The sequence below is a fragment of the Scyliorhinus torazame genome, chromosome 14 (genome assembly GCF_047496885.1).
Source record: "Scyliorhinus torazame isolate Kashiwa2021f chromosome 14, sScyTor2.1, whole genome shotgun sequence".
Lineage (NCBI taxonomy): Eukaryota > Metazoa > Chordata > Chondrichthyes > Carcharhiniformes > Scyliorhinidae > Scyliorhinus > Scyliorhinus torazame.
In genome coordinates this window covers 82897251-82922597 of record NC_092720.1, presented here as the reverse complement: position 1 = coordinate 82922597, position 25347 = coordinate 82897251, and the positions used below count along the sequence as shown (strand labels likewise).

General features: G+C 46.1%; 1 protein-coding gene across 1 annotated transcript in view; it reads right to left on the bottom strand.

Annotated features, from left to right (window-relative positions):
* LOC140389856 (transient receptor potential cation channel subfamily V member 6-like) overlaps positions 1-25347 on the bottom strand; it is a 218144-nt gene that overhangs the window by 90958 nt on the left and 101839 nt on the right. The window contains exons 4-5 of the mRNA XM_072474434.1: positions 16707-16847; positions 12444-12542 (exon numbers count right to left, since the gene is read on the bottom strand). Coding sequence (XP_072330535.1) covers positions 12444-12542; positions 16707-16847 — 240 coding nt within the window. The remainder of the gene's footprint in view (positions 1-12443; positions 12543-16706; positions 16848-25347) is intronic.

Genomic DNA, 25347 nt, shown 5'->3' with positions numbered 1-25347 from the left:
AGGATAAAGCAGCCCACTTGATTGGCACCCCATCTACAAATATTGACTCCCTCCACTACAAACGTACAATGGCACACTGTGTACCATCTACAAGATACACTGCAAGAACTCACGAAGGCTTCTTCAAGAACACCTTCCAAACCCACAACCGCAATCGTCGAGCAGGACAAGAGCAAAATACACATGGGACACCACTTGGAAGTTCCCCTCCAAGCCACTCATCATCCTGAATTGGAAACATTTTGCCGTTCCTTCACTGTTGCAGGGTCAAAATCGTGGAACTCCCTCTCTAAGAGCACTTCAAGAACGCAGCTCACCAGCACCTTATAAGGGCAATTAGGGATGGACAATAAATGTCCGCCAAGCCAGTGACACCCACATCCCAAAAACGAATAACAAAAAATCATTCCTCATTGGACAATCTCCAGATGCCAGGAACTAGTCTAGTGAACCTTTGTTGCATTCTGTCCAAGGCAGTTCCATCCTTCCTTGGGTAAGGAGAGCAAGACTGCAGATAGTACTCCAGTTTGGGGTCCACAAATACCCTGAGAAAGTATTGAGTGTTAAATAAATGAATGAATGAATATGGTACAGGTAAAAACATGAAAATCGGCTCTGCTTAGAAGTTCACATTACACAACCTCTCTGGCATTTGGTGTGCAATTATCTGTCGTGTAGTAGATGCAATGATTACAAATATCAGTGGCACCAGAGTATTATGTCACAGCAGAGAAGATTCTAATCAAAATGATTGCTTTATGTTGATCATAAAATAATCATAGAAATGGTTATAGCTCAAGAACAAAGAACAATACAGCACAGGAACTGGCCCTTCGGCCCTCCAAGCCTGTATCAGTCATAATACCAACCATGGCCAAAACACTCAGCACTTCCTGGTGCCATATCCCTCTATAACCACCCTATCCATGTATTTGTTGAGATGCCTTTTGAACGCTGTTTATGTATCTGCTTCCACAACCTCCCCTGGCAACGCATTCCAGGCACTCACCACTGTCTGAGTAAAAAATCTGCCTCGCACATCTCCTCTAAACTTTGCCCCATGGACCTGAAACAAGGAGTGGAGTCCGAGGAGATAGGAGAGGTGCTAAATGAATATTTTTCGTCAGTATTCACACAGGAAAAAGACAATGATGTCGAGGAGAATACTGAGATTCAGGCTACTAGACTAGAAAGGCTTGAGGTTCATAAGGAGGAGGTGTTAGCAATTCTGGAAAGTGTGAAAATAGATAAGTCCCCTGGGCCGGATGGGATTTATCCTAGGATTCTCTGGGAAGCTAGGGAGGAGATTGCTGAGCCTTTGGCTTTGATCATTAAGTCATCTTTGTCTATAGGAATAGTGCCAGAAGACTGGAGGATAGCAAATGTTGTCCCCTTGTTCAAGAAGGGGAGTTGAGACAACCCCGGTAACTATAGACCAGTGAGCCTTACTTCTGTTGTGGGCAAAATCTTGGAAAGGCTTATAAGAGATAGGATGTATAATCATCTGGAAAGGAATAATTTGATTAGAGATAGTCAACACGGTTTTGTGAAGGGTAGGTTGTGCCTCACAAACCTTATTGAATTCTTTGAGAAGGTGACCAAAAAGGTGGATGAGGGTAAAGCAGTTGATGTGGTGTATATGGATTTCAGTAAAGCGTTTGATAAGGTTCCCCACGGTAGGCTACTGCAGAAAATATGAAGGCATGGGATATAGGGTGATTTAGCAGTTTGGATCAGAAATTGACTAGCTGGAAGAAGACAAAGGGTGGTGGTTGATGGGACATGTTCAGACTGGAGTCCAGTTACTAGTGGTGTACCACAAGGATCTGTTTTGGGGCCACTGCTGTTTGTCATTTTTATAAATGATCTGGAGGAGGGTGTAGAAGGATGGGTGAGTAAATTTGCAGATGACATTGAAGTCGGTGGAGTTGTGGACAGTGCGGAAGGATGTTATAAGTTACAGAGGGACATAGATAAGCTGCAGCGCTTTGCTGAGAGGTGGCAAATGGAGTTTAATGCAGAAAAGAGTGAGGTGATTCATTGTGGAAGGAATAACAGGAAGACAGAGTACTGGGCTAATGGTAAGATTCTTGGTAGTGTGGATGAGCAGAGAGATCTCGGTGTCCATGTACATAGATCCTTGAAAGTTGCCACCCAGGTTGAGAGGGTTGTTAAGAAGGCGTACGGCGTGTTAGCTTTTATTGGTAGAGAGATTGAGTTTCGGAGCCATGAGGTCATGTTGCAGCTGTACAAAACTCTGGCGCGGCCGCATTTGGAGTATTGCGTGCAATTCTGGTCGCCGCATTATAGGAAGGATGTGGAAGCATTGGAAAGGGTGCAGAGGAGATTTACCAGAATGTTGCCTGGTATGGAGGGAAGATCTTATGAGAGAAGGCTGAGGGACTTGAGGCTGTTTTCGTTAGCGAGAAGGTTAAGAGGCGACTTAATTGAGGCATACAAGGATTAGATAGGGTGGACAGTGAGAGCCTTTTTCCTCGGATGGTGATGTCTAGCACGAGGGGACATAGCTTTAAATTGAGGGGAGATAGATATAGGACAGATGTCAGAGGTAGGTTCTTTACTCAGAAAGTAGTAAGGGCGTGGAATGCACTGTCTGCAACAGTAGTGGACTCGCCAACACTAAGGGCATTCAAATGGTCATTGGATAGACATATGGATGATAAGGGAATAGTGTAGATGGGCTTTAGAGTGGTTTCACAGGTCGGCGCAACATCGAGGGCCGAAGGGCCTGTACTGCGCTGTAATGTCCTATGTTCTATGAAACCTCTGCCCCCTGGTGTCTAACCCTGTACCTCGGAAAGAGTGCCTGCCCATCTACTTTATCCATGCCCCTCAATCTTGTAGACCTCTATCAGGTCACTCCTCAACCTCTCTTGTTCTAATGAAAACAGTCCACGTCTATTCAGCCTGTTCGCATAGCTAACACCTCTATGTTAGATCTACCAATATGCACTACCTCACATTTGGCTGGATTAAACTGCATTTGCCATTTCTCTGCCCAAGTCTCCAATCTATCTATGTCCAGCTGTATCCTCTGTCAATCCTCAACTAGACAGGATAGATGCAGGGAAGATGTTCCCAATGATCGGTGTGTCCAGAACCAGGCGTCACAGTCTGAGGATTCAGGGTAAACCATTTCGGACAGAGTTGAGGAGACATTTTTTCACCCAAAAAATGGTAAGCCTGTGGAATGAATTACCACAGGAAGTAGTTGATGCTAAAACATTGAATATATTCAAGATGCGGCTAGATATCGCACTTGGGGAGAATGGGATCAAAGGCTATGCGGAGAAAGCAGGATTAGGTTATTGAGTTGGATGATCAGCCATGATCGGGATAAATGGCGGAGCAGGCTCGAAGGGGAAAACACCTCATCCTGCTCCTATCTTCTATGTATCTATGCATCTATGTATCAACACTATCTGCCACTCTACCAACCTTGGTGTCATCCGCAAACTTTCTGATCAGACCAGCTACATTTTCCTCCAAATCATTTAAGTATACTACAAACAACAGAGGCCCCAGCACAGATACTTGTGGAACACCACTAGTCACAACTTTCCATTCAGAAAAACACACTTCAACTGCTACCCTTTGCCTTCTGTGACTGAGCCAGTTCTGTATCCACCTTGCCACCTCACCGTTGATCCCGTGTGACTTAATCTTTTGTACCAATCTGCCATGAGGCACCTTGTCAAAATCCTTACTGAAGTCCATGGAAATAACGTCCCCCGCCCTCCCCTTATCAATCGTCTTTGTCACCTCCTCGAAAAAACTCGACCAAGTTAGTGAGGCATGGCCTACCCTTCACAAAACCAAAAAGAGGCCATTTGGTTTGTCACGTCCATCTCAGTTCTCTGCAAGGGCAAATCAGCCAGTCCCACTCCTCATCTTTGCCCCGTAGCCCAGCAAATGTTTTTCTCGTTGGTTGTTTACACAATTCCCTTCTGAAAGCCATGATTGAATCACCTCCACCATACCCCCATGCAGTGCATTTCACATACTAACTACTCACTATGTGAAAATGTTTTTCTTCGTGCCACTTTCTTTGCTAATCACCTTTAATCAGTTTCCTTTGGTTCTCAGACCTTCTATTGTTGGGAACAGTTTCTTACCATCTGTTTGACTGGACCCCTCATGATATTGAGCACTTCTATCAAACCTCCTATCAGCCTGACCTTTTCCAAGGAGAACAATCCCAACTTCTCCAATCTATCCGTGCATTGGACCTAAGAGTTGGACCTAATGTCCCAGCTAGGGACAAACCAAGTGTTTTATAAAGGTTCACCATAATTTCCTTACATTTATACTCTATTCCCTTATTTATAAAGCTCAGGATCCCATACATCTACTTATAAAATCCAGGATCCTACTTATCTTTGAATCACATTCTCAACCTGCCATCCTGCCACCTTGAATATAGATCCCCAGGTCTTGCTGTTCCTGCACCACCTTTAGAATAATTTATTTTGCCTCTCTCTTACCAGAATGTATCACTTCACACTTCTCTGCACACTTCTCTGAATTAACTTTCATTTGCCACGTCTACGTTCATCTCCTTGGCCTTGTCCTCCTGGAGGTGTAAGAGTCATTCCTATTTATTTCATTTGTTCTCACGTATTTTATTATTTTGGTCTGTAGACCCAAAATCGGGATGTGACTTTCAGCAGAAGACTCAAGTTGAAACAGCCTGCTTGCCAGGATAAGCAAGTTTTGTATTTTGGAGTTAAGCCAGACTCCTCAGCATCGAATGGATCTGAGGAACCAGCTTTGGAGGTAATCAGTTTAATTGGCTAACAGGCAAATGGTGAGCTGGCGAGGGACAGTGTTCTGCCTGATAATGTCAGTGATTGGTTCCTGCGTGATGCTTTCTGAGAGAACTTAGCAGAAGTGTTTGGACTTTTGATGTGAAAGTAATGTTCTCTCTCTCTTTCCTCCCTGCCAAAGTGAAAGAACTGCTCTTGTTCTGAAAGCAGTGAGTGCCTGGCACATGCTTTGCTGTGAACACGAAATTATGCAGAGTCTGCTGTGTAGGTAGACAGCATTGCCAGAAGTACCAAAATAAAGCCTGAACTTCAGAAAGACATTGACTGGAAGTTATCCCAGTGCATCAGAGATCCTTATCCTTTAATTTTTATTTGTAGTTTCTTTCCCGCACCACAGCCCTTTCCCCTATGTGGTGTGTGTATATAGAGTTAGAAAGGGGGAGTTGGTAAAGGGGTAGTAGATAGCCAGTTTATTTTCTGCCCGTTTAATTATAATACTGTACATAATAAAAGGTTACTTGTGTTTTAAAGTTACAAACCTGATGACTGTAGTTTATTGGGTTCAACCAAGGATTTTGGGCATTTTACGTAAAATCTAATTTCACCTGTGACTCCGGGTCAAGTGGGGCTGGAATTAACCATTCACTAGCCCAGGGTGTTGTGACAGAGTCTGTCACTGTCCCCCAAGTTTGTGTCATCTGCATATTATGGAATTGTGCCTGGACAGATTCTTACCATATTTATTCAAAGTGTAAGACTCAGACTGAAAGCCGGTGTGTAGCTCTCCTGCTGCACAGCCCAGTTTTCGCTCCAGATCTTGAGCCTCCCTGAGTAAAAATAAATGAGTGGGCAGGGTTTATACCATCACGTTGATGGAGGTGGGGCCTGACAGAGCTGGTAAGGGCAGCTCTACATACTCAGTTCACTTACTTCAACATACTTCACAGAGATTGAGGCGCCATCTTTAAAAGGCGCCCCGATCAGCACTAAAGCGCATATTACACCCCCTCCCCCAACAATCATCAGGGGTTCCGGCACCCCTCCTCACCACACATAACTGGAACCCCCCCAACCTCCGGGCTCCCGAGAGGGCCCACCCTTGGCGTCTATAATTAGCTCCACACCTCCTCCCACTATCCTTTTACCATTTTGATACCTATGGAAGACTTTGGATTCCCTTTAATGTTAATTGCTGATCTCTTCCCATGCTCTTCCCTTTGATTCTTCTAGTTCTTTTCTCACTGCTCATCTGAACCTTTCATATTCAGCCTGATTCTCACATGCATTACCTGACATTTGTCATATACCCACTTTTTCTGCTTCATCTTATTCTCCATATTTTTTGTTATCCAGGGAGCTCTGGTTTTGATTGCACTTCCTTTCCCCTCGGGGGAATGCTCCACAACTGTACCAGAACTGTCTCCTTTTTAATGGCAGGCCATTGTCCCATTTACAGTTTGGACTGTCAATTTTTGATTCCAATTTACTTGATCTGTTCTCGTCCCACTGGTATTGGTCCTCCTCCAATAATTTTACCCTTGATGCACTTCATCCTTTTCCACAGTCAATTTACAGCTGATGATGCTATGATCACTGTTCTCTAAATGTTCCCTTCCTGCCACTTGAACCACCTCATTCCACAGAACCAGATCCAGAAACGTCTCCTTCCTCATTGGACCAAAAACATACAAAAGTCAAAAATTCTCCTGAATGCACTTGGATTTTCTTCACCCTTTCTGCCTTTAGCCCATTAGTATTCCAGTCTATGTTTGCATAATTAAAGTCCTCCATTATCGCGATGCTATAATTTTTGATCTCTCTGTATTGGTAAAGCTATTACCATCATCATCAGTAACTTGCATTTATATAGCATCTTTAACAAAAGTACTTCACCGCAGAGTTAGAAAGCTAAAGGGTCGATTCTCCGATCGCGGGAAAGAGTGCCCGCGCCGTCGGGAATGCCATCGCGATTCACGACGGCACAAAACGTGAGCAGGCATTAGCGATTCTGGCACCCACAGCGGGCCAGCACAGCGCTGGAGCGGTTCACGCCGCTCCAGCCAGCCTCACTTCCTGGTGTGCACGGAGGGCGCATGCGCAGTGGCTTTATGGAACGCGGCGGCCCTGACGCAACATGGCTCGGGGGTTCTGGGGCCAGACGTGCAACAAAGTAGGCCCGGGGGGGGGGGGGGGGGGGGAAGAGGCCGACCCGCCGATTGGTAGGCCCCGTTCGCGGGCCAGACCCCATCGGAGGCCCCCCCCCCGGGGATGGAGCCCTCCTCCCGCCCACAGGCAGCCGCCCGACCTTTCGTGCAGAGTTCCCACCGGCAGCGGCCACGTGTGGACGGCGCCGGCGGGACTCTGCTTTTTCCACGCGGCCGCTCTGCCCATGCGGGCCGGAGAATCGGCGGCTCAGCCTCGGACAGCGGCCTGCGACCGGCGCAGCGCCATACGCGGCGGTGCAAATGGTGCCGATTCTCCGCACCTCGGAGATTCGCCCGCCAGCATCGGGGCGGTGTGGCGCGGTTGCGGCGATTCTCCGGCCCGGCGTGGGGCTGGGAGAATCGCGTTCAAATTTTCCAGAGCCACATTAGGGCAAGTAAACAAAAGCTGGTTCAAAAAGGTAGATTTAAGGAGTGCCTCATGGCGAAAAGTGATGGAGAGTGGTGAAGAAGTTTTGGAAATTGAGGATATTCCAGAGTTTAGGGCCTGGACAACTGAACACCTGGCAACCAATGGTGCGTGATTAAAATTAGGGGTGCTCAAAAGAGCCAGAATTGGATGAGTACAGATATCTTGGAGAGTTGTAGGACAGGAAGACAGATAGACATTGATGAGGCCATGAATGGATTTGAAAACAATGATGTGAATGTTAAAATCATGGCTTGGCATAACTGGAAGCCAATATAAGTCAGCGAGCACAGGGAAATGGGCTTGGAGCAAGTTACATCAGGGGCAGTCAACATTTAAACAACCCATATTTATGGAGATAGTGGCCGGGATTCTCTGCCCCGCCACGCCACATTTCTGCCTCGACCAGCCGATGGGATTCTCCGTTACGCCGGCCGGTCAATGGGGTTTCTCACTGTGGGGCAGCCCCACGGCATCGGGAAACCCCCGGCCGCGTAACGGAGAATCATGCCGGTGGAGAATCCCGGCCCGAATGTGAGAGACTGGCCATGAATACTTTTGAATAGTCAGATATAGATATAAGAAAGGCATGGATGGGGTTTTCAGCGGTAGTTGAACTGAGGCAGGGGTGCAATCAGATAATGTTACAGAGATATAACAATGTGATATTAGTGATGGCACTGGTATGTGGTCAGAAACTCACCTCGCCGTCAAATATTTTTTTAAAAATAAAAAAATTTAGAGAACCCAATTATTATTTTCCAATTAAGGGGCAATTAGTGTGGGCTATCCACCTACCCTGCACATCTTTGGGTTGTGGGGGAAAAACCCACACAAATACAGGGAGAAAGTGCAAACTCCACACAGAGAGTGACACAGAGCTGGGATTGAACCTGGAACCTCGGCTCCGTGAGGCAGCAATGCTAACCACTGAGCCACCGTGCTGCCCTTCTCGGCGTCAAATATGGCACGAAGGTTAGTGGCAGTTACTTGGCAGAACGATTCAGTTGGTCATTGACAAATGCAGTTTGTGGCAGAGACCGAAGACCACAGAATTCCTACAGTGCAGAAAGCGGCCATTCAGCCCATTGAGTCTGTACCAACCCTCAGAATGGGCAGCCTACCTAAGCCCACTCTCCCTATCCCCATAGCTCCACTTCACCTGCACATCTTTGGACACGAAGGGGCAATTTTAGCATAGCCAATTCACTTAACCTGCACATCTTTAGACTGTGGGAGGAAACCAGAGCACCCGGAGGAAACACCCATAGACGTGAGCAGAACAGGCAAACTCCACACAGTCACCCAAGGCAAGAATTGAACACGGGTCCCTGAGACAGCAGTGCCAACCACCGTGCCACTGTGCCGCTACCACTGCTAGCGAGGTCAGAGAATTTGGTGCACTGTTCGCTGGTGGAAGGATTCTCTCCTCCCACCCACTTGTCAATTGGAAGTCCATTTGAAAATACCCCACACCTCCGGGGAACCCGCAGGCAGGACCTGAGAATCCCGCCGCCAACTAACGGCTGGAGAATCCCTAGTCTCCTTAACTCTTTGTTCTCAAGCTCTATCCAGAAGAGGAATCCAGAGTAATGTAGGGCTGGGAACCAAGAGGTGAAGTAATCAGTGGGAAGCATAGCTGCTTAGGTATACAAAAAAGCACGAAAAGACAAAACTCAGGAGAGGTTACGATAGTCCCCATCCCACAAAATATGACACAGTGTATGGAAAGGCTCAGTAAACCAAGGTCCACCACACTAAGAAAACAAAAAGGGACGGTCAATAGAGAATTAAAGGTGCTATATTTAAATGCGCGCAGTGTACGGAAAAAGGTAGATGAGCTTGTGGCCCAAATTGTGACTGGCAGGTATGATGTGGTAGGCATCACAGAGACATGGTTGCAGGGGGTTCAGGACTGGCATTTAAACATCCAGGGATTCACAACCTATCGAAAAGACAGGGAGGTGGGCAGAGGGGGCGGGGTTGCCTTGTTAATTAGGAATGAAATTAAATCAATAGCACTAAATGACATAGGGTCAGATGATGTGGAGTCTGTGTGGGTAGAGTTGAGGAATCACAAAGGCAAAAAAACCATAATGGGAGTTATGTACAGGCCTCCTAACAGTGGCCAGGACCGGGGGCACAAAATGCACCACGAAATAGAAAGTGCATGTCAGAAAGGCAAGGTCGCAGTGATCATGGGGGACTTCAATATGCAGGTGGACTGGGTAAATAATGCTGCCAGTGGACCCAAGGAAAGGGAATTCATTGAATGTTTACAGGAGGGCTTTTTGGAACAGCTTGTGATGGAGCCCACGAGGGAACAGGCCATTCTGGACTTAGCGTTATGTAATGAGCCAGACTTGATTAAAGATCTTAAAGTAAGGGAGCACTTAGGAGGCAGTGATCATAATATGGTAGAATTCAATCTCCAATTTGAAAGAAAGAAGGTAGAATCAGATGTAAAGGTGTTACAGTTAAATAAAGGTAACTACAGGGGCATGAGGGAGGAACTGACGAAAATCAACTGGGAGCAGAGCCTAGTGGGAAAGACAGTAGAACAGCAATGGCAGGAGTTTCTGGGAGCAATTGAGGACACAGTACAGAGGTTCATCCCAAAGAAAAGAAAGGTTATCAGAGGGGGGATTAGGCAGCCATGGCTGACAAAGGAAGTTAGGGAATGCATCAAAGCAAAAGAGAAAGCCTATAATGTGGCAAAGAGTAGTGGGAAGTCAGAAGATTGGGAAGGCTACAAAAACAAACAGAGGATAACAAAGAGAGAAATAAGGAAAGAGAGGATCAAATATGAAGGTAGGCTAGCCAGTAACATTAGGAATGATAGTAAAAGTTTCTTTAAATACATTAAAAACAAACGGGAGGCAAAAGTTGACATTGGGCCGCTCCAAAATGACGCTGGTAATTTTGTGATGGGAGACAAGGAAATAGCTGAGGAACTAAATAAGTACTTTGCGTCAGTCTTCACAGTAGAAGACATGAGTAATATCCCAACAATTCCGGAGAGTCAGGGGGCAGAGTTGAATATGGTAGCCATCACAAAGGAGAAAGTGCTAGAGAAACTAAGAGGTCTAAAAATTGATAAATCTCCGGGCCCAGATGGGCTACATCCTCGAGTTCTAAAGGAGATAGCTGAAGAAATAGTGGAGGCGTTAGTTATGATCTTTCAAAAGTCACTGGAGTCAGGGAAAGTCCCAGAGGATTGGAAAATCGCTGTTGTAACCCCCCTGTTCAAGAAGGGAACAAGGAAAAAGATGGAAAATTATAGGCCAATTAGCCTAACCTCGGTTGTTGGCAAGATTCTAGAATCCATTATTAAGGATGAGATTTCTAAATTCTTGGAAGTGCAGGGTCAGATTAGGACAAGTCAGCATGGATTTAGTAAGGGGAGGTCATGCCTGACAAACCTGTTAGAGTTCTTTGAAGAGATAACAAATAGGTTAGACCAAGGAGAGCCAATGGATGTTATCTATCTTTACTTCCAAAAGGCCTTTGATAAGGTGCCTCACGGGAGACTGCTGAGTAAAATAAGGGCCCATGGTATTCGAAGCAAGGTACTAACATGGATTGACGATTGGCTGTCAGGCAGAAGGCAGAGAGTTGGGATAAAAGGTTCGTTTTCGGAATGGCAACCGGTGACGAGTGGTGTCCCGCAGGGTTCAGTGTTGGGGCCACAGCTGTTCTCTTTATATATTAACGATCTAGATGACGGGACTGGGGGCATTCTGGCTAAGTTTGCCGATGATACAAAGATAGGTGGAGGGGCAGGTAGTATGGAGGAGGTGGGGAGGCTGCATAAAGATTTAGACAGTTTAGGAGAGTGGTCCAAGAAATGGCTGATGAAATTCAACGTGGGCAAGTGCGAGGTCTTGCACTTTGGAAAAAAAAATAGAGGCATGGACTATTTTCTAAACGGTGACAAAATTCATAATGCTGAAGTGCAAAGGGACTTGGGAGTCCTAGTCCAGGATTCTCTAAAGGTAAACTTGCAGGTTGAGTCCGTAATTAAGAAAGCAAATGCAATGTTGTCATTCATCTCAAGAGGCTTGGAATATAAAAGCAGGGATGTACTTCTGAAGCTTTATAAAGCATCAGTTAGGCCCCATTTAGAATACTGTGAGCAATTTTGGGCCCCACACCTCAGGAAGGACATACTGGCACTGGAGCGGGTCCAACGGAGATTCACACGGATGATCCCAGGAATGGTAGGCCTAACATACGATGAACGTCTGAGGATCCTGGGATTATATTCATTGGAGTTTAGGAGGTTGAGGGGAGATCTAATAGAAACTTACAAGATAATGAATGGCTTAGATAGGGTGGATGTAGGGAAGTTGTTTCCATTAGCAGGGGAAAAGAGGACCCGGGGGCACAGCCTTAGAATAAAAGGGAGTCACTTTAGAACAGAGATGAGGAGAAATTTCTTCAGCCAGAGAGTGGTGGGTCTGTGGAATTCATTGCCACAGAGGGCAGTGGAGGCCAGGGCGTTGAGTGTCTTTAAGACAGAAGTTGATAAATTCTTGATTTCTTGAGGAATTAAGGGCTATGGAGAGAGAGCGGGTAAATGGAGTTGAAATCAGCCATGATTGAATGGTGGAGTGGACTCGATGGGCCGAATGGCCTTACTTCCGCTCCTATGTCTTATGGTCTTATGCATTGAAACAATGGACCTGGGACATGGAAAAATGCAAAACAGATATTCGGAAAGGCTGTGGAACAATCACAATCAATGCACCTGGACTTGGCAGATCTGGGAAGAGAAGGTTCAAGGTAGGTTGGAAAGTAAGAATTAAATAAATGGGTTTTGGGTTTAATTTAGCAAATAAACACTCATTTTCTTTGTTCAGAGAGAAAGGATGAGAGTTGCTTTGAATTGCTATATCTGAAAAGCTTGTGATTGCATTTGAGCCTAGATGTTTTGTTGTAATATCCAGAAACAATGAATGGCATAAAATCTGGAAATAGCTTGAACAAGAATTAAATCAAATGACACATAAATAATACTCATACCTTGTTTATCTTGTGCATTTAAAGGTGCTCCATGTGCCACAATCATTTTAACTATTTGTTCATTTCCTATGCAGGCTGCAAAGGATAAAACATATTCCCCTGACATATAAAAAGAAAGAAGAATTAATTACCACTATTTTAAGAAAACATGGAAGAGATCTTCAAAGATTCATGGTTCTGAAGAAAAATGTCTCCGACTATTATCACCATGCAGCATTTTTCTTTAATACTGCTCATTGCAGAATGAGAATACAACAAATAAATTGACATGTCATAAACGTGCATGGATTTTGTAATTTTTCACAGGAATCTACTAAATGTGGCACAAGGTGAGATTCTAACAATTAATAACAATTAAAACAAATTCAAAGAAGGAATGTATACACATCTGAAGCTGTCTGTCTGTTTCCACCAGTGTTGTAGAATCCACCTTGTAACTGCCCTGGAGCACGATGTGACCTGTTCGGAAACCAGGTGGATAACCTGTTTTTTGTGTTCATATAAACTGCTTTTGTTTGTACCAAAATTATGTTCTGTACTCCATCCAAACTTGGCGGAATTGAGGAAGGAGTTGGTTATGATGAACACAAAAACAATATGCAAAGAAAACCTGCTCTGGCGACCAGTGCTCTGGCACTTAGTTGAGGTTCTTGTTACGAAAATGTAACATTCGAAATCCGGGGAAAAATTGGAGTGAAAAAGTGGTTAATTTGAAGAAATTATGTCAAATATGTAGTAACAGTTATTTTGTATTAATTTTCTGAAGAGCTGACATGCTGGATAAGGCAGAAAGTTTACACAATATACATACTTGTTACAGTAAAATATTTTAAAAATGACCTTTGAAGAACTAATTCTAGCTCTCATTGTATTCTGCCATCTGAATTGGTGAAACATTTTACAAAGGAAAGGGGACAGTTCATTAGGATTGGTCTATGTGCGGACCAATGAGGAACCAGGTTGAGATCCTGCTGTTTCAGGAGCTAGACGTGAAGTTAAAGAATGGATCTGAAATGCAGTAATCTCTACTTGCTAGTGAACATCGGGCCAAAGATAAGTGTGAGTGAAGAAAAGATGCAAGAGACAAGGGGCGAAATTCTCCCCCAACGGCGCGATGTCCGCCGACTGGCGCCAATCAGACGGGCATCGCGCCGGCCCAAAGTTGCGGAATGCTCCGCATCTTTGGCGGCCTAGCCCCAACATTGAGGGGTTAGGCCGACGCCGGAGGGATTTCCGCCCCGCCAGCTGGCGGAAATGGCGTTTGTTGCCCCGCCAGCTGGCGCGGAAATGCGGCGCATGCGTGGGAGCGTCAGCGGCCGTTGTCAGTTTCCCGGCGCATGCGCAGGAGCGTCAGCGGCCGCTGTCAGTTTCCCGCGCATGCGCAGTGGGGAGAGTCTCTTCCGCCTCCGCCATGGTGGAGGCCGTAGCGGAGGCGGAAGGGAAAGAGTGCCCCCATGGCACAGGCCCGCCCGCGGATCGGTGGGCCCCGATCGCGGGCCAGGCCACCGTGGGGGCACCCCCCGGGGTCAGATTTCCCCAGGACCCCGGAGCCCGCCCACGCCGCCTGGTCCCGCCGGTAAATACCAGGTTTGATTTACGTCGGCGGGACAGGCAATTCCTGGGCGGGACTTCGGCCCATCCGGGCCGGAGAATCCAGCGGGGGGTCCCGCCAACCGGCGCGGCCCGATTCCCGCCCCCGCCCAATCTCCGGTACCGGAGACTTCGGCGGGGGCGGGATTCACGGCGGCCAACGGCCATTCTCCGACCCGGCGGGGGGTCGGAGAATGACGCCCAAGGTTTCAGATTCCTGGGACCTTGGGACCACTTCTAAGGCAGGAGGGACATATAAATAGTAAAAAGGCAATCAAAAGGAAGTGTGGGCTGATTAGGACCAAAAAGGGGACCTTCTTGTGATGGCTGAGGTACTAAATCAATGCTTCTGTCAACAATAATGTCAATTGTCACAAGAAAAAAAGTTAATAGATACAAAAAGGTGTAGAGGAGGTACTTAAAAGTTGACAGTACTTATAGTAGAAAGGTCACCTTAGGAAGGTTGTAATTCCTTTGAAAGAGCACAGAGGTAATTTGCTAGAATTGTATCAGGGATGAAAGACTTCAATTGCAGGAAAAGGCTAGAGAAACTTGGGGTTGTCCTTACAACAGAAGGTTAAAGGGAGATTGGACAGAGGCAGTCAAACTCTAAAGTGCATTGATAGAGTAAATCAGAAGAAACTGTTGGTACATCTAAAGTAATTAGCAAATGAACCAGAGGGGAGATAAGGAGAAATTATTTTTTGGAACAAGTTATGATGATCTGGAATGCATTGCCTGAGAGCGAGCAGATTCAATCATAAATTTCAAATGGGAACTGGATAAATATTTGAAAAGAAAAAAATTGTAGGCCTTTGAGGAAAGACTTTGGATTGGAACCGATTGGACAGCTGTTTCAAAGATCAGAGATAGGCATGATGGGTCAAATGGTCTCCTCTGTGCCATTCTAAGATACAAATTAAAGACTTCTGCTTTTTAAAGTATGGGTGCGAGGCATATGAAAATTATTTTGCGAATTAAATTTAATAACCTGCTTCTGTTTGCATAAAAAGCTGACTGCAGCCAAACATGATTTTCGGAGGTTATTGGGAATATGAAAACACAGCAAGTCACAAAGACCTGCAGTAGGACTGGAAGAAAATCCCCATTACAAACCTTTAAAAAAAATGAAGGAAATGGTTAAAGGAAGAACACATTGAGGCTTATGGAAGATTAAAGGGTACAGATAAGGTAAATCCAGAATATCAAGCTAAATCAGTCAATATGATAAGAGGATGTGAAGTTAACTTATTTAAGAGTAGATTTATAACAGATACTGAAAGATATTTTGATTCCTAGGTTAACATAGAACAGTAGGAAAGATTTATAGAAATAAAAATATCTGGCTTATTCAAATCCAATTTGATGCACAATTGAGAAAGTTAGACTACCATAAAGATGCATTTCAATAGTCGTTCTCCATCCTTGATTTTATATTTTTATCAATATAAAGCCTCTAAAATAAGGTTAGTGGAAGTATTTCAGTGTCAACAACATTGAGGCAGATTTTGACTGTGCCCTCACCATCGTGATTTGGAACTAAATCGACATCCGACTGTCACTTGGGCAAAATCCTGAAACTCCCAGCCCACTCCCCTGGAACAACGTTGTGGGAGCATCTACACCTCATGAACTGCGGCAGTGCAAAAAGGCTAGTTACCACCACCTGCTCGAGGACAATTAAGACTGAGAAAACCTATGAGCAAATTTCTTTTAAAATGGGTGGCCACAAAGTGGCAGCCTGTTTTACATCTCACTCTTTTCTTTCATTTTCATTCAAGTCAATGGAAATAAAAATAACGGGTAGATGTGTAAAATGGGTTGCCAATCTGTCAGCACTACTTTCACCATATCAACTCCGGAGACAGAATAGTTTCTGTGAAGGAGGATTATCACAAACACATGAACATGACGGAACGACACAACATAAAAACTTTTCTTCCCCCTCAGTCTCAATTTTATTTCCTCCTGTCCCGAAAGCCAGTATATACGGATATGCATTTTTATAAATACTAGCATTCCTCCAATCTCCCTCTGGTGTGGCAACTCTTCAGTTATGAATTTGACCGGTTACTATCAACAGGATATTTGATTGCAAGGGACAATACAGACATCTGATCATATTCTCTTTCCCTTTCTAGAATCATAGAATTCTACAGTGCATAAAGAGGCCATTTGACCCATCAAGTCTGCACTGACCCTCTGAAAGAGAACCCTACTTAGGCCCATCCAGCCACGCCATCCCCATAACCCCACCTAACCTACACATCTTTGAATACTGGGGGGCAATTTAGCATGGCCAATCCACCTAACCTGCACATCTTTGGACGGTGGGAGGAAACTGGAACACCCGGAGGAAACCCACAGACACAGGGAGAACGCACCAACTCCACAACAATGCCAGAAGTGTAACCAAGTCCCTGGCGCTGTGAGGCAGCAGTGCTAACCACTATGCCATTATGCTGCCTCAGGCAGGAATCTAGCAGGAATCACTGTATAACATTTAGGATCCTCTTGATCTATTGCCTCCCTTAAACTGGCGTTACAGAGATCAATTGTAGCATATACCACTACCATCTGGATTGGAATCAAACCTGTACCACCATTGCATCATGTCTTAAAACAGCAAAACTACGGTTTTATTGTAAATGAAATTAAGAAATCTTACCGTACCATAATAACATCGACAATCTTTTCCTGGAGTGAAAAACGTCCCTACAGCACGAGAATGTTTTATGTCTGCATTTAGTGCCAGCAGCTCCTTAATAAGGTCCACATTCTGATTCACCACTGCAATGTGCAGTGCAGTTTCACCTGAAGACAGATCATCTATTCTAGTATTATTGTAAATTAAAGCTTGTCAAGTAATAGCGTGTATATAAACTACATTCTTCAACTTACTTGCTGTGGCATTTTTACTGCAAGAATTAATAATTTGTAAGTACACAATTAAGTATGTTCGGGATGGGGTGGCCCTTGAATAAACAACTGAGACATTTTCATCAATTTGTAAATGATATGATTGTCCCAGCTCTAGTAGATATTTTAATCTAATATCATGGGCTGAAGTTTCAGTGGCCTATGGACATGGGTTTAGAGAAATCCTGTCAGGCCGGTCCCAAGACACGTATCTGCTTCCAGAAGATTCTGCAGGAGTTGGTGTGATGGCTGGGAAGGTAACCCAACCAGCCCAGTAACCAATTGCATTCCTTGAGATGTTTGTCAAGAACAATCTCCTGACTTCGACTGCATTTTTCATGGGGGTCCCTGTTTCAACAGGAAATGGTGGTGGCCTCGCAGTGGCAGACCTGGGAGCCTTTGGAGCCAGAGGCTCTGTTCATTGTGGAAAGTGTCGCTCTAAGACGCGGCCACGACTGTGACTGTGCCCGTTCTTGTGATGGATCTTTTCCCCGTTGGCCTTCACCTTTCTGGCTGCCTTATTTCCATTTTTGTTGACTGGGAATGGAGGTGCCTTTATGTCTTCTTACACATTTCAGCTGTACCTACCTCTGATGCTGCTGAGCGGACTTCCTAGAGACACACAGTCAGGGAGGGCGAGAAAAAGGCAGAGGATAAAAGAAATGACCAGATGGAAGGAAAAAACATCAGTTGACCTCAGGCTTATCCCATTCATCTGTGGCACTGCAGAAGGGACTGTCCCTCATGAAGCAACCTTTACAGCCATAACAGATGCTGTTCAATCTAAAAGCGATATAGGTTCCAGACACAGTCCATCGTCTCCCAAGAAAAACAGATGCCATCATCATCTGAGGGATATGCTGCTTATCTTTAACTACGGGATTGCCCCCTCCTGGCCCTGCAGACTGGAGCCCGCCCTCCGTCCTTAATTGGACAGGACTCACAAAGGTAGGCAATCAATTGACTGCCTCTTCCAAAATTGTCCTCTGCTGCTGGCATTTGTGAATTCTCCGACCTGCGTTTCATCAGCATGGGGAGTTTGGGAAACAAGAATGAGGGGCGAGATTCTCCGACCCCCCCGCCGGGTCGGAGAATTGCCGGGGGCTGGCGTGAATCCCGCCGGTTGCCGAAGTCTCCGGCACCGGATATTCGGCGGAGGCGGGAATCGCGCCGCGCCGGTTTGCGGGCCCGCCCCCCCCCCGCTCGATTCTCCGGCCCGGATGGGCCGAAGTCCCACCGCTAAAATGCCTGTCCCGCCGGCGTAAATTAAACCATCTACCTTACCGGCGGGACAAGGCGGCGCGGGCGGGCTCCGGGGTCCTGGTGGGTGCAGGGGGCGATCTGGCCCCGGGGGGTGCCCCCATGGTGGCCTGGCCCGCGATCGGGGCCCACCGATCCATGGGCGGGCCTGTGCCGTGGGGGCACTCTTTCCCTTCCGCCTCCGCCACGGTCTCCACCATGGCGGAGGCGGAAGAGACTCCCTCCACTGCGCATGCGTGGGAATGCTGTCAGCGGCCGCTGACGCTCCCGCGCATGCGCCGCCCGGAAATGTCATTTCCGCTCCAGCTGACGGGGCACCAAAGGCCTTTTCCGCCAGCTGGCGGGGCGGAAATCCGTCCGGCGCCGACCTAGCCCCTCAATGTTGGGGCTCGGCCCCCAAAGATGCGGAGCATTCCGTACCTTTGGGGCGGCGGGATGCCCGTCTGATTTGCGCCGTTTTGGGCCCCAGTCGGCGGACATCGCGCTGTTTCCGGAGAATTTCGCCCGATAATCCTGTCCTCTTTCAAAAAGTAATTCTATGTGTTCATTGTCGCAAGAGTTTTAAAATAGTCACCAGAAGTAGGAGGTATGCAATACACTGATGGAAACTTACTAAAATCCAAATATCTGGAAAGGGAAGCAATTGATTTTTAGCCAGAATATTAATGGACCCAAATAGTCCAATGTCTAGATTGTCAGAGATCGGTTGCAAGTTGAGAGATGCAGGAGACCCTGCGTAAGTCCTAGAATACACACTGAAATTGTGTGGGCAGTTTAAACTTCCGATAGGCTAATAAGTCAATCAGAAATGGCACAAAGCTAGTTGCCATTGAAATCCAAAACATCACCTTGGTACTCTCCTCTTTTAACTTTAGAACTCAGACATAAAGTTTAGGACACTTCATTGTGCAGAGGGCTGTGCTACACCAGACCTGGGCAGGAAAGCATTTTATTTTTGAGTATAACATTCTTTCCTGATACTAACAAAAAGATAGTTATGAAGCAATTTTAGTATAGTAAAATGTCCCAAGATGTTTCATAGTTTGGGACCCAAGGAGGAAAGGGAGGAAACTATGGGAGATGACCAAAGGTACAGTTAAAGAAGTAGGTTGTAAGGAACTTTTGAAGGTGAAGATGGCTTAAGTCAGCCAAAGGGATTTCAAAAAGAGTTTGAGAGTGGAGGGGGAGAGGAGATTGGGGAAGGTAATGCTAGAGGTGGTAGAGCAAAAGGGAAAACACACAGTAGATCGAGTAGTGAATATATGGAAGGTTATAGGACAGGTTTTACATATGCAGGAAGGTGCAAAGACATGGAGGGGTTTGTGGATGAGGATAAGGATTTTGAAATGCATAATGAGTTAAGGAGCCAATGAAAATCAGGGTAGAAATGATAGATAGACAATATATTGTGTTGGATAGGGTGAGGACCGTAATATTCTGGATATGTTGGATATTATGTAGGAGAAGGTTTGCGAGGCCAGGAGAGGAAAAGTCAACTCTTAGCCAGAAGATCTTACCAATCGACTAGATATAAGACTTGAACAAAAAAGAAAAGTACAACACATGAACAGGCCATTCAGCCCTCCAAGCCTGTGCCAATCATGATGCCCACCTAAAAAAAATCTTCTGCCCTGACTCGTCCCCATTCCTCTATTTCCTCCCTATTCATGTACTCATCCAGATGCCTCGTAAATGTTGCTAATGTGCCCGCTTCCACCATATACTCTGGCAGCGCATTCCAGGCACCCACCACTCTCTCCGTGAAAATGTTATCCTGCACATCTCCCATAAACTTTCCCCGTCTCACCTTGTAATTGACACTTGCTGCCTTGGAAAAAGCCTCTGGCTATCCACCATGTCTATGCCTCTCATAATTTTGTAGACCTCTATCAGGTCTCCCCCTCAGCCTCCATCTTTCCAGTGAAAACAATCCGAGTTTATTTAACCTCTCCTCAGCCAACACCATTGAGGCCAGGCAACATCCTGGTGAACCTTCTTTGCACTCTCTCCAAAGCTACCACGTTCTTCTGATAATGTGGTGACCAGAACTGCACACAATATTCCAAATGCGGCCTAACCAAGATTTTATACAGCTGCAGCATGATTTCCCAACTCTTGTACTCAATGCCCCGGTTGATGAAGGCAAGCATGCCATATGCCTTCTTAATCATCTTGGCTACCTGTGTTGTCACTTTTAGGGAACCGTGGACCTGCACGCACAGATCCCTCTGTATGTTAATGCTCCTAAGGGTTCTGCCATTTACAGTATAATTCGTACCTAGATTTGATCCTCCAAAATACATTGCCTCGCATTTGTCCGGATTAAACTCCACCTGACATGTCTGTGCCCAAGTTTCCAATCTATCTATATCCTGTTGTATCCTCTGACAATCCTCGGCACTATCAGCAACTCCGCCAATCTTCGTATCATTCGCAAACTTACTAATCAGATCACCCACATTTTCTTCCAGATCATTTATATATATACTACAAACAACAGAGGTCTCAGCACTGATCCCTGCGGAACACCACTAGCTACAGATCTCCATTCAGAAAAACATCCTTCCACCGCTACTCTCTGTCTTCAATAACTAATACAGTTCTGTATCCATCTAGCCAGCCCACCCTGAATCCCGGTGGGTTTTTGTACCTGTCTGCCATGTGGGATCTTGTTAAACATATAAACTACATCCACAGCCCTTCCCTCATCAATTTTCTTTGTCACCTTTTCAAAAAACGCACCAAAATTTGGTGAGACATGACCTTCCCCCTAGAAAACCATGCTACCTGTCACTAACTAGTCCATTTTCCTCTAACTATGCATACATCCTGTCCCTCAGTATCTTTTCCAAAAGCTTCCCCACCACTGATGTCAAGCTCACCAGCCTACAATTTGCTGGATTATCTCTGCTTCCTTTCTTAAACAAGGGAACAACATTGGCTATTCTCCAGTCCTCTGGAACCTCGCCTGTGGTCAAAGACGATGTGAAGATATCTGTTAACGCCCCAGCTATTTCTCCCCTTGCCTCCCGCAGTGACCTGGGATAGATCCCACCTGGTCCGGAGGACTTGTCTACCTAAATGCCATTCATGATACTCAACACTTTCTCCTTTGATATACTGACGTTCTCCAGAGCGTTCACACACCTAACCCTGACCTCAACATCCGTCATATCCTTCTCCCTGGTGAATACCGATACAAAGTACTCATTGAGGATTACACCCACTTCCTGTGGTTCTACGCATAACTTCCCTCCATTGTCCCTGAGTGGGCCTACTCATTCTCTTGCTACCGTCTTGCTCCTAATTTATGCATAAAAAGCCTTGGGATTCTCCTTAACCATGTTTGCTAAAGATGTTTCATGGCCCCTTTTAGACCTCCTAATTCCTCGTTTAAGTTCCTTCCTACTTTCACTATACTCCTCAAACGCTTTTGTCAGTTTTTAGATGCCTAGACCTATCGTATGCTTCCTTTTTCCTTTTGACTAAGCTTACAATTCCCTTTGTCATCCATGGTTCCCGAATCTTGCCATTTCTATTCTTCATTTTTGCGGGGACATGCCTGTCCTGCACTTCAATCAACTGGCCTTTAAAAGCCTCCTGCATGTCAGACATGGATTTGCCCTCGAATAGCCATTCCCAATCCACATTCCCCAGTTACTGTATCCATGACAACTTGAAATCTTATGGAAATTTGGTCGCCAAACACAAAATGCTCCCAACTGAAACATCAATCACCCGGCCTGGCTCATTCCTCAATCCCAAGTCTAGTATGGCTCCCTCCCTAGTTGGATTATCAACATACTGTATCAAAAAGCCCTCCTGGACACTTCTAACAAATTGCTCTCCATCCGAGCCCCTGGTTGTAAGGGATTCCCAGTCAATATGGGGGAAGTTAAAGCCATTCATCATAACTACCCTGCTTTTTTCACACCTCATCAGTATCTCATTACACAACTGCTCCTCTGTCCCCTGCGGGCTGTTGGGAGGTCTAAAGTCCAGTCCCACACTCTGATTTCACCCTTCTTATTCCTGAGCTCCACCTATAATGCCTCACTATAAGATCCCTCCAATGCGGCCTTCCTCAACACAGCTGTGATCTGCTCCCTAATCAGCAATGCAACTCCCCCCACCTCTTTTGTTTCCCCTTTGGTTCTATCTAAAACAACGATGTCCCAGAATGTTAAGCTGCCATGCCTCTGTAAATGCAGTACCGCTGAGCCCTGCAGTTTCCCTCTGCCTGCTCTTACACTGCCTTATGTTTATCTCAGTCTCACTTTCTTCCCCAGTCTCTACACTTCCTGGCCTGCCGTTCCGGTTCCCACCCCTCGGCTACACTAGTTTAAACCCTCCCGAAGATAATGTGAGGTCAAACAGGACACCACGTTTCACAGTAATTAGGGCTTCAGTGCTCATCTAGGAAGAAGAAAGAAATCAAATGCTATGGTGACTGATGCAAAGGGAGAAATAGGGTGGAATGACATAGGTGAGATGATGGTAATGTCAATAATATCAGATGCACAGAGAGATCAAGAAAATAAACCACAATCACAAACAGACAAAACATCATTTGTAACAAGAACGAGGTTGGCCTTATGCTGTGACCAAATGGAAACCAAGGGCTGAATTTTACACTCTTTGGTGTAATTTATCATGGGTGAGCATGTTCCTGCTTGGCTTGTTCACACTGCAGCTATTAAGCAAGGATTGTTAATTGGCTTCAGGCAGCCTTCTGGCCAAATGAGGGAGAAAGCCCCACCTCTGAGAGCTGCCGGCAACTTCACAGTGGTCCCAGCAGCAGGTAGCCACTGCAGAAATCCCCAATGCAGACCTACTGTGATCAAGCCATAATTCAAGGCCTTAGAGGGGTGAGGAGGAGGGGGAATGGGCAGGAGGGGACAGAGCAAAGGGGAGGAGAAATATAGAAGGAGCATAATGCCTGGATGGGCAACCAGTGCAGGGGGCCATAAAGGAGGCATCACCCCTCCCTCCTTGCCCAGTCACCAGCCTGCCCAGTGAAAGGTAGTATGTTGGATATGTGGTGATGTGCATCAATGTAAATGCATGTAGGCTAGCTAGACACTAGAGGGAGCACCAGAAACATCACACACACACACTCAACCAATAGATCAGTTAGATAGGACATGACCAATGGACATTCACGATACACACAGAGGTGACACCATCACAGGAAGGCTTTACACCAACCCATATATAAAATACACCACACACATGATCTGCCTCTTTCCAGTGGAGACAGTCAGTGAGTAGAGACACAGGGTTGATTCAATATTACACCCACCACGTGGATTGCAGCGACTGGTTAGTCAGTCTGGGTAACTATAGTAGGATTAGTAGTAGCGTCGAACCCGAGTATTAGAAGTGTAAATAGTTTAATAAACGTGTTGAAGTTATCTCCACGTCTGAACCTTTCTTTGTCAAGTGCACCACAAGGAAGCCGCTTATGTTACACCTAGAACATAACAAATCATGATACCAGGAGTGAACTGTTTCAATCTATAGAGCCATACCTCAGCGTACAGTGACAACCAGCAACGATACCCAGGCAAGATGTTCGAGATCCGGGTTCCGCAGCAGCTCCAGTGCCACGGTGATCTCCGCGAAAACTGGCGGGTATTCCGGCAAATGTTTGAAATCTTCCTGGTAGCAGCCAAACTAGAAGACCTGGCCGATGCTGAAAGGACAGAGCTTCTGCTCACCATTGCCGGTGCCAGAGCAGAAGAAATCTTTTAAAAATTCAAGTTCTCCAAAGGACAAAACAGGAGTGACTTCCAGGCAGTCCTGGACAAATTCAGCACATACAGTGAGGAAAACACACTCCAACCAGCAAGAAAAGGTAAGAGAAGCGCCAGTCCTCACCACGAGGATGAGATCCCGGAGCAGAGAACAATTTTGATCGGCGGCCATCTTTCTAAAGGGACTGCACTTGCACAGTTGCGAGACGCCGGTACAGGAACAGCGATTTGCACATGTGCAAACGCTTCCTACGTATGATGTCACGTGCGTCATGATGTCAGAGGCCCCGGACCATGCCCATTTAAAGGGGAAACGTCCCAAATCAAAAAAAAAATCTTTTAAAGCCGTAAAAAAACCTTCCTTCACCTGGAATGACAGCACAATGCCTCAAATTGAACCAGGAAATGAAATTAATCTCCGAAGAACCCTGTAACAAGCAGTTACCTACGCCCAAACCGATGATTCCGACCTTGAATACTTCGAAACCGACCTTTACATTTTCTCTGGACCTCGCGAGCCCAATGCCAGCTCCGACGCAAACAGTGATGATATGGTCCTAGAAGACAATGACTCAGATGAACCTTTCACCTTGGGAGGCTACCCCAGTACCAAATCCAAACCACAACTAGACGTGTTGCACATTGGCGACGCCCGTACTGAATCTGACGCAGACGCGGATTCGTTCTTCGGATTTGAGGATCTTCAGCCCAGCATATACGACATCCCGACTCTTGAGTGCAGGATTATGCTGCGGCCTGAAACCAAGAGACAGAGAGCGGTACAAGCCCACACAGAGCGGCCTGCTGCCACAGAGCGTGGTCTACGCACCACTCAGGGTTCCCGACTCTACGAAAGAAGACATGCAAGACTCCACACTGCAGTCCTTGCATGAACAAGAAGTGACTCCAGTGTCACAAGCCTCCACAGCGAGCTAGTGGACAGGCTCCATGATAGAAGCAATGCAAGACTCCGACGCGCAGTCCTTGCAGGAACAAGACCACGAGGGTCTTGCAACCTCCTCTGACCAAGTAGCGGCAGATGATGCAGGTGTGCCATGACCAAGTTAACAGCAAGAAGACTATGACAGTCTAACACGCTCCAGTGCACAGCAGGACGACCATGGCGGTCTATCATGCTACAGTGAAGAACAAAGCGACAATGACAGTCCAAGCCCAAATGAAGGACAACAGCAAGACAATGACAGTCCACCCACATTGTTTGCACCACCAGATGAAAACTCTGACAATTTACCCAACCCAAGTGAACAACAAGCAGCTACTGAGGCTCTACCCACGGTATGTGAGATGAGTGACGACACCATCCCACTTCCCATGCAAGATGTGCAAAGTGACAGACCTCAGCTAGTGTGTACAGAGGC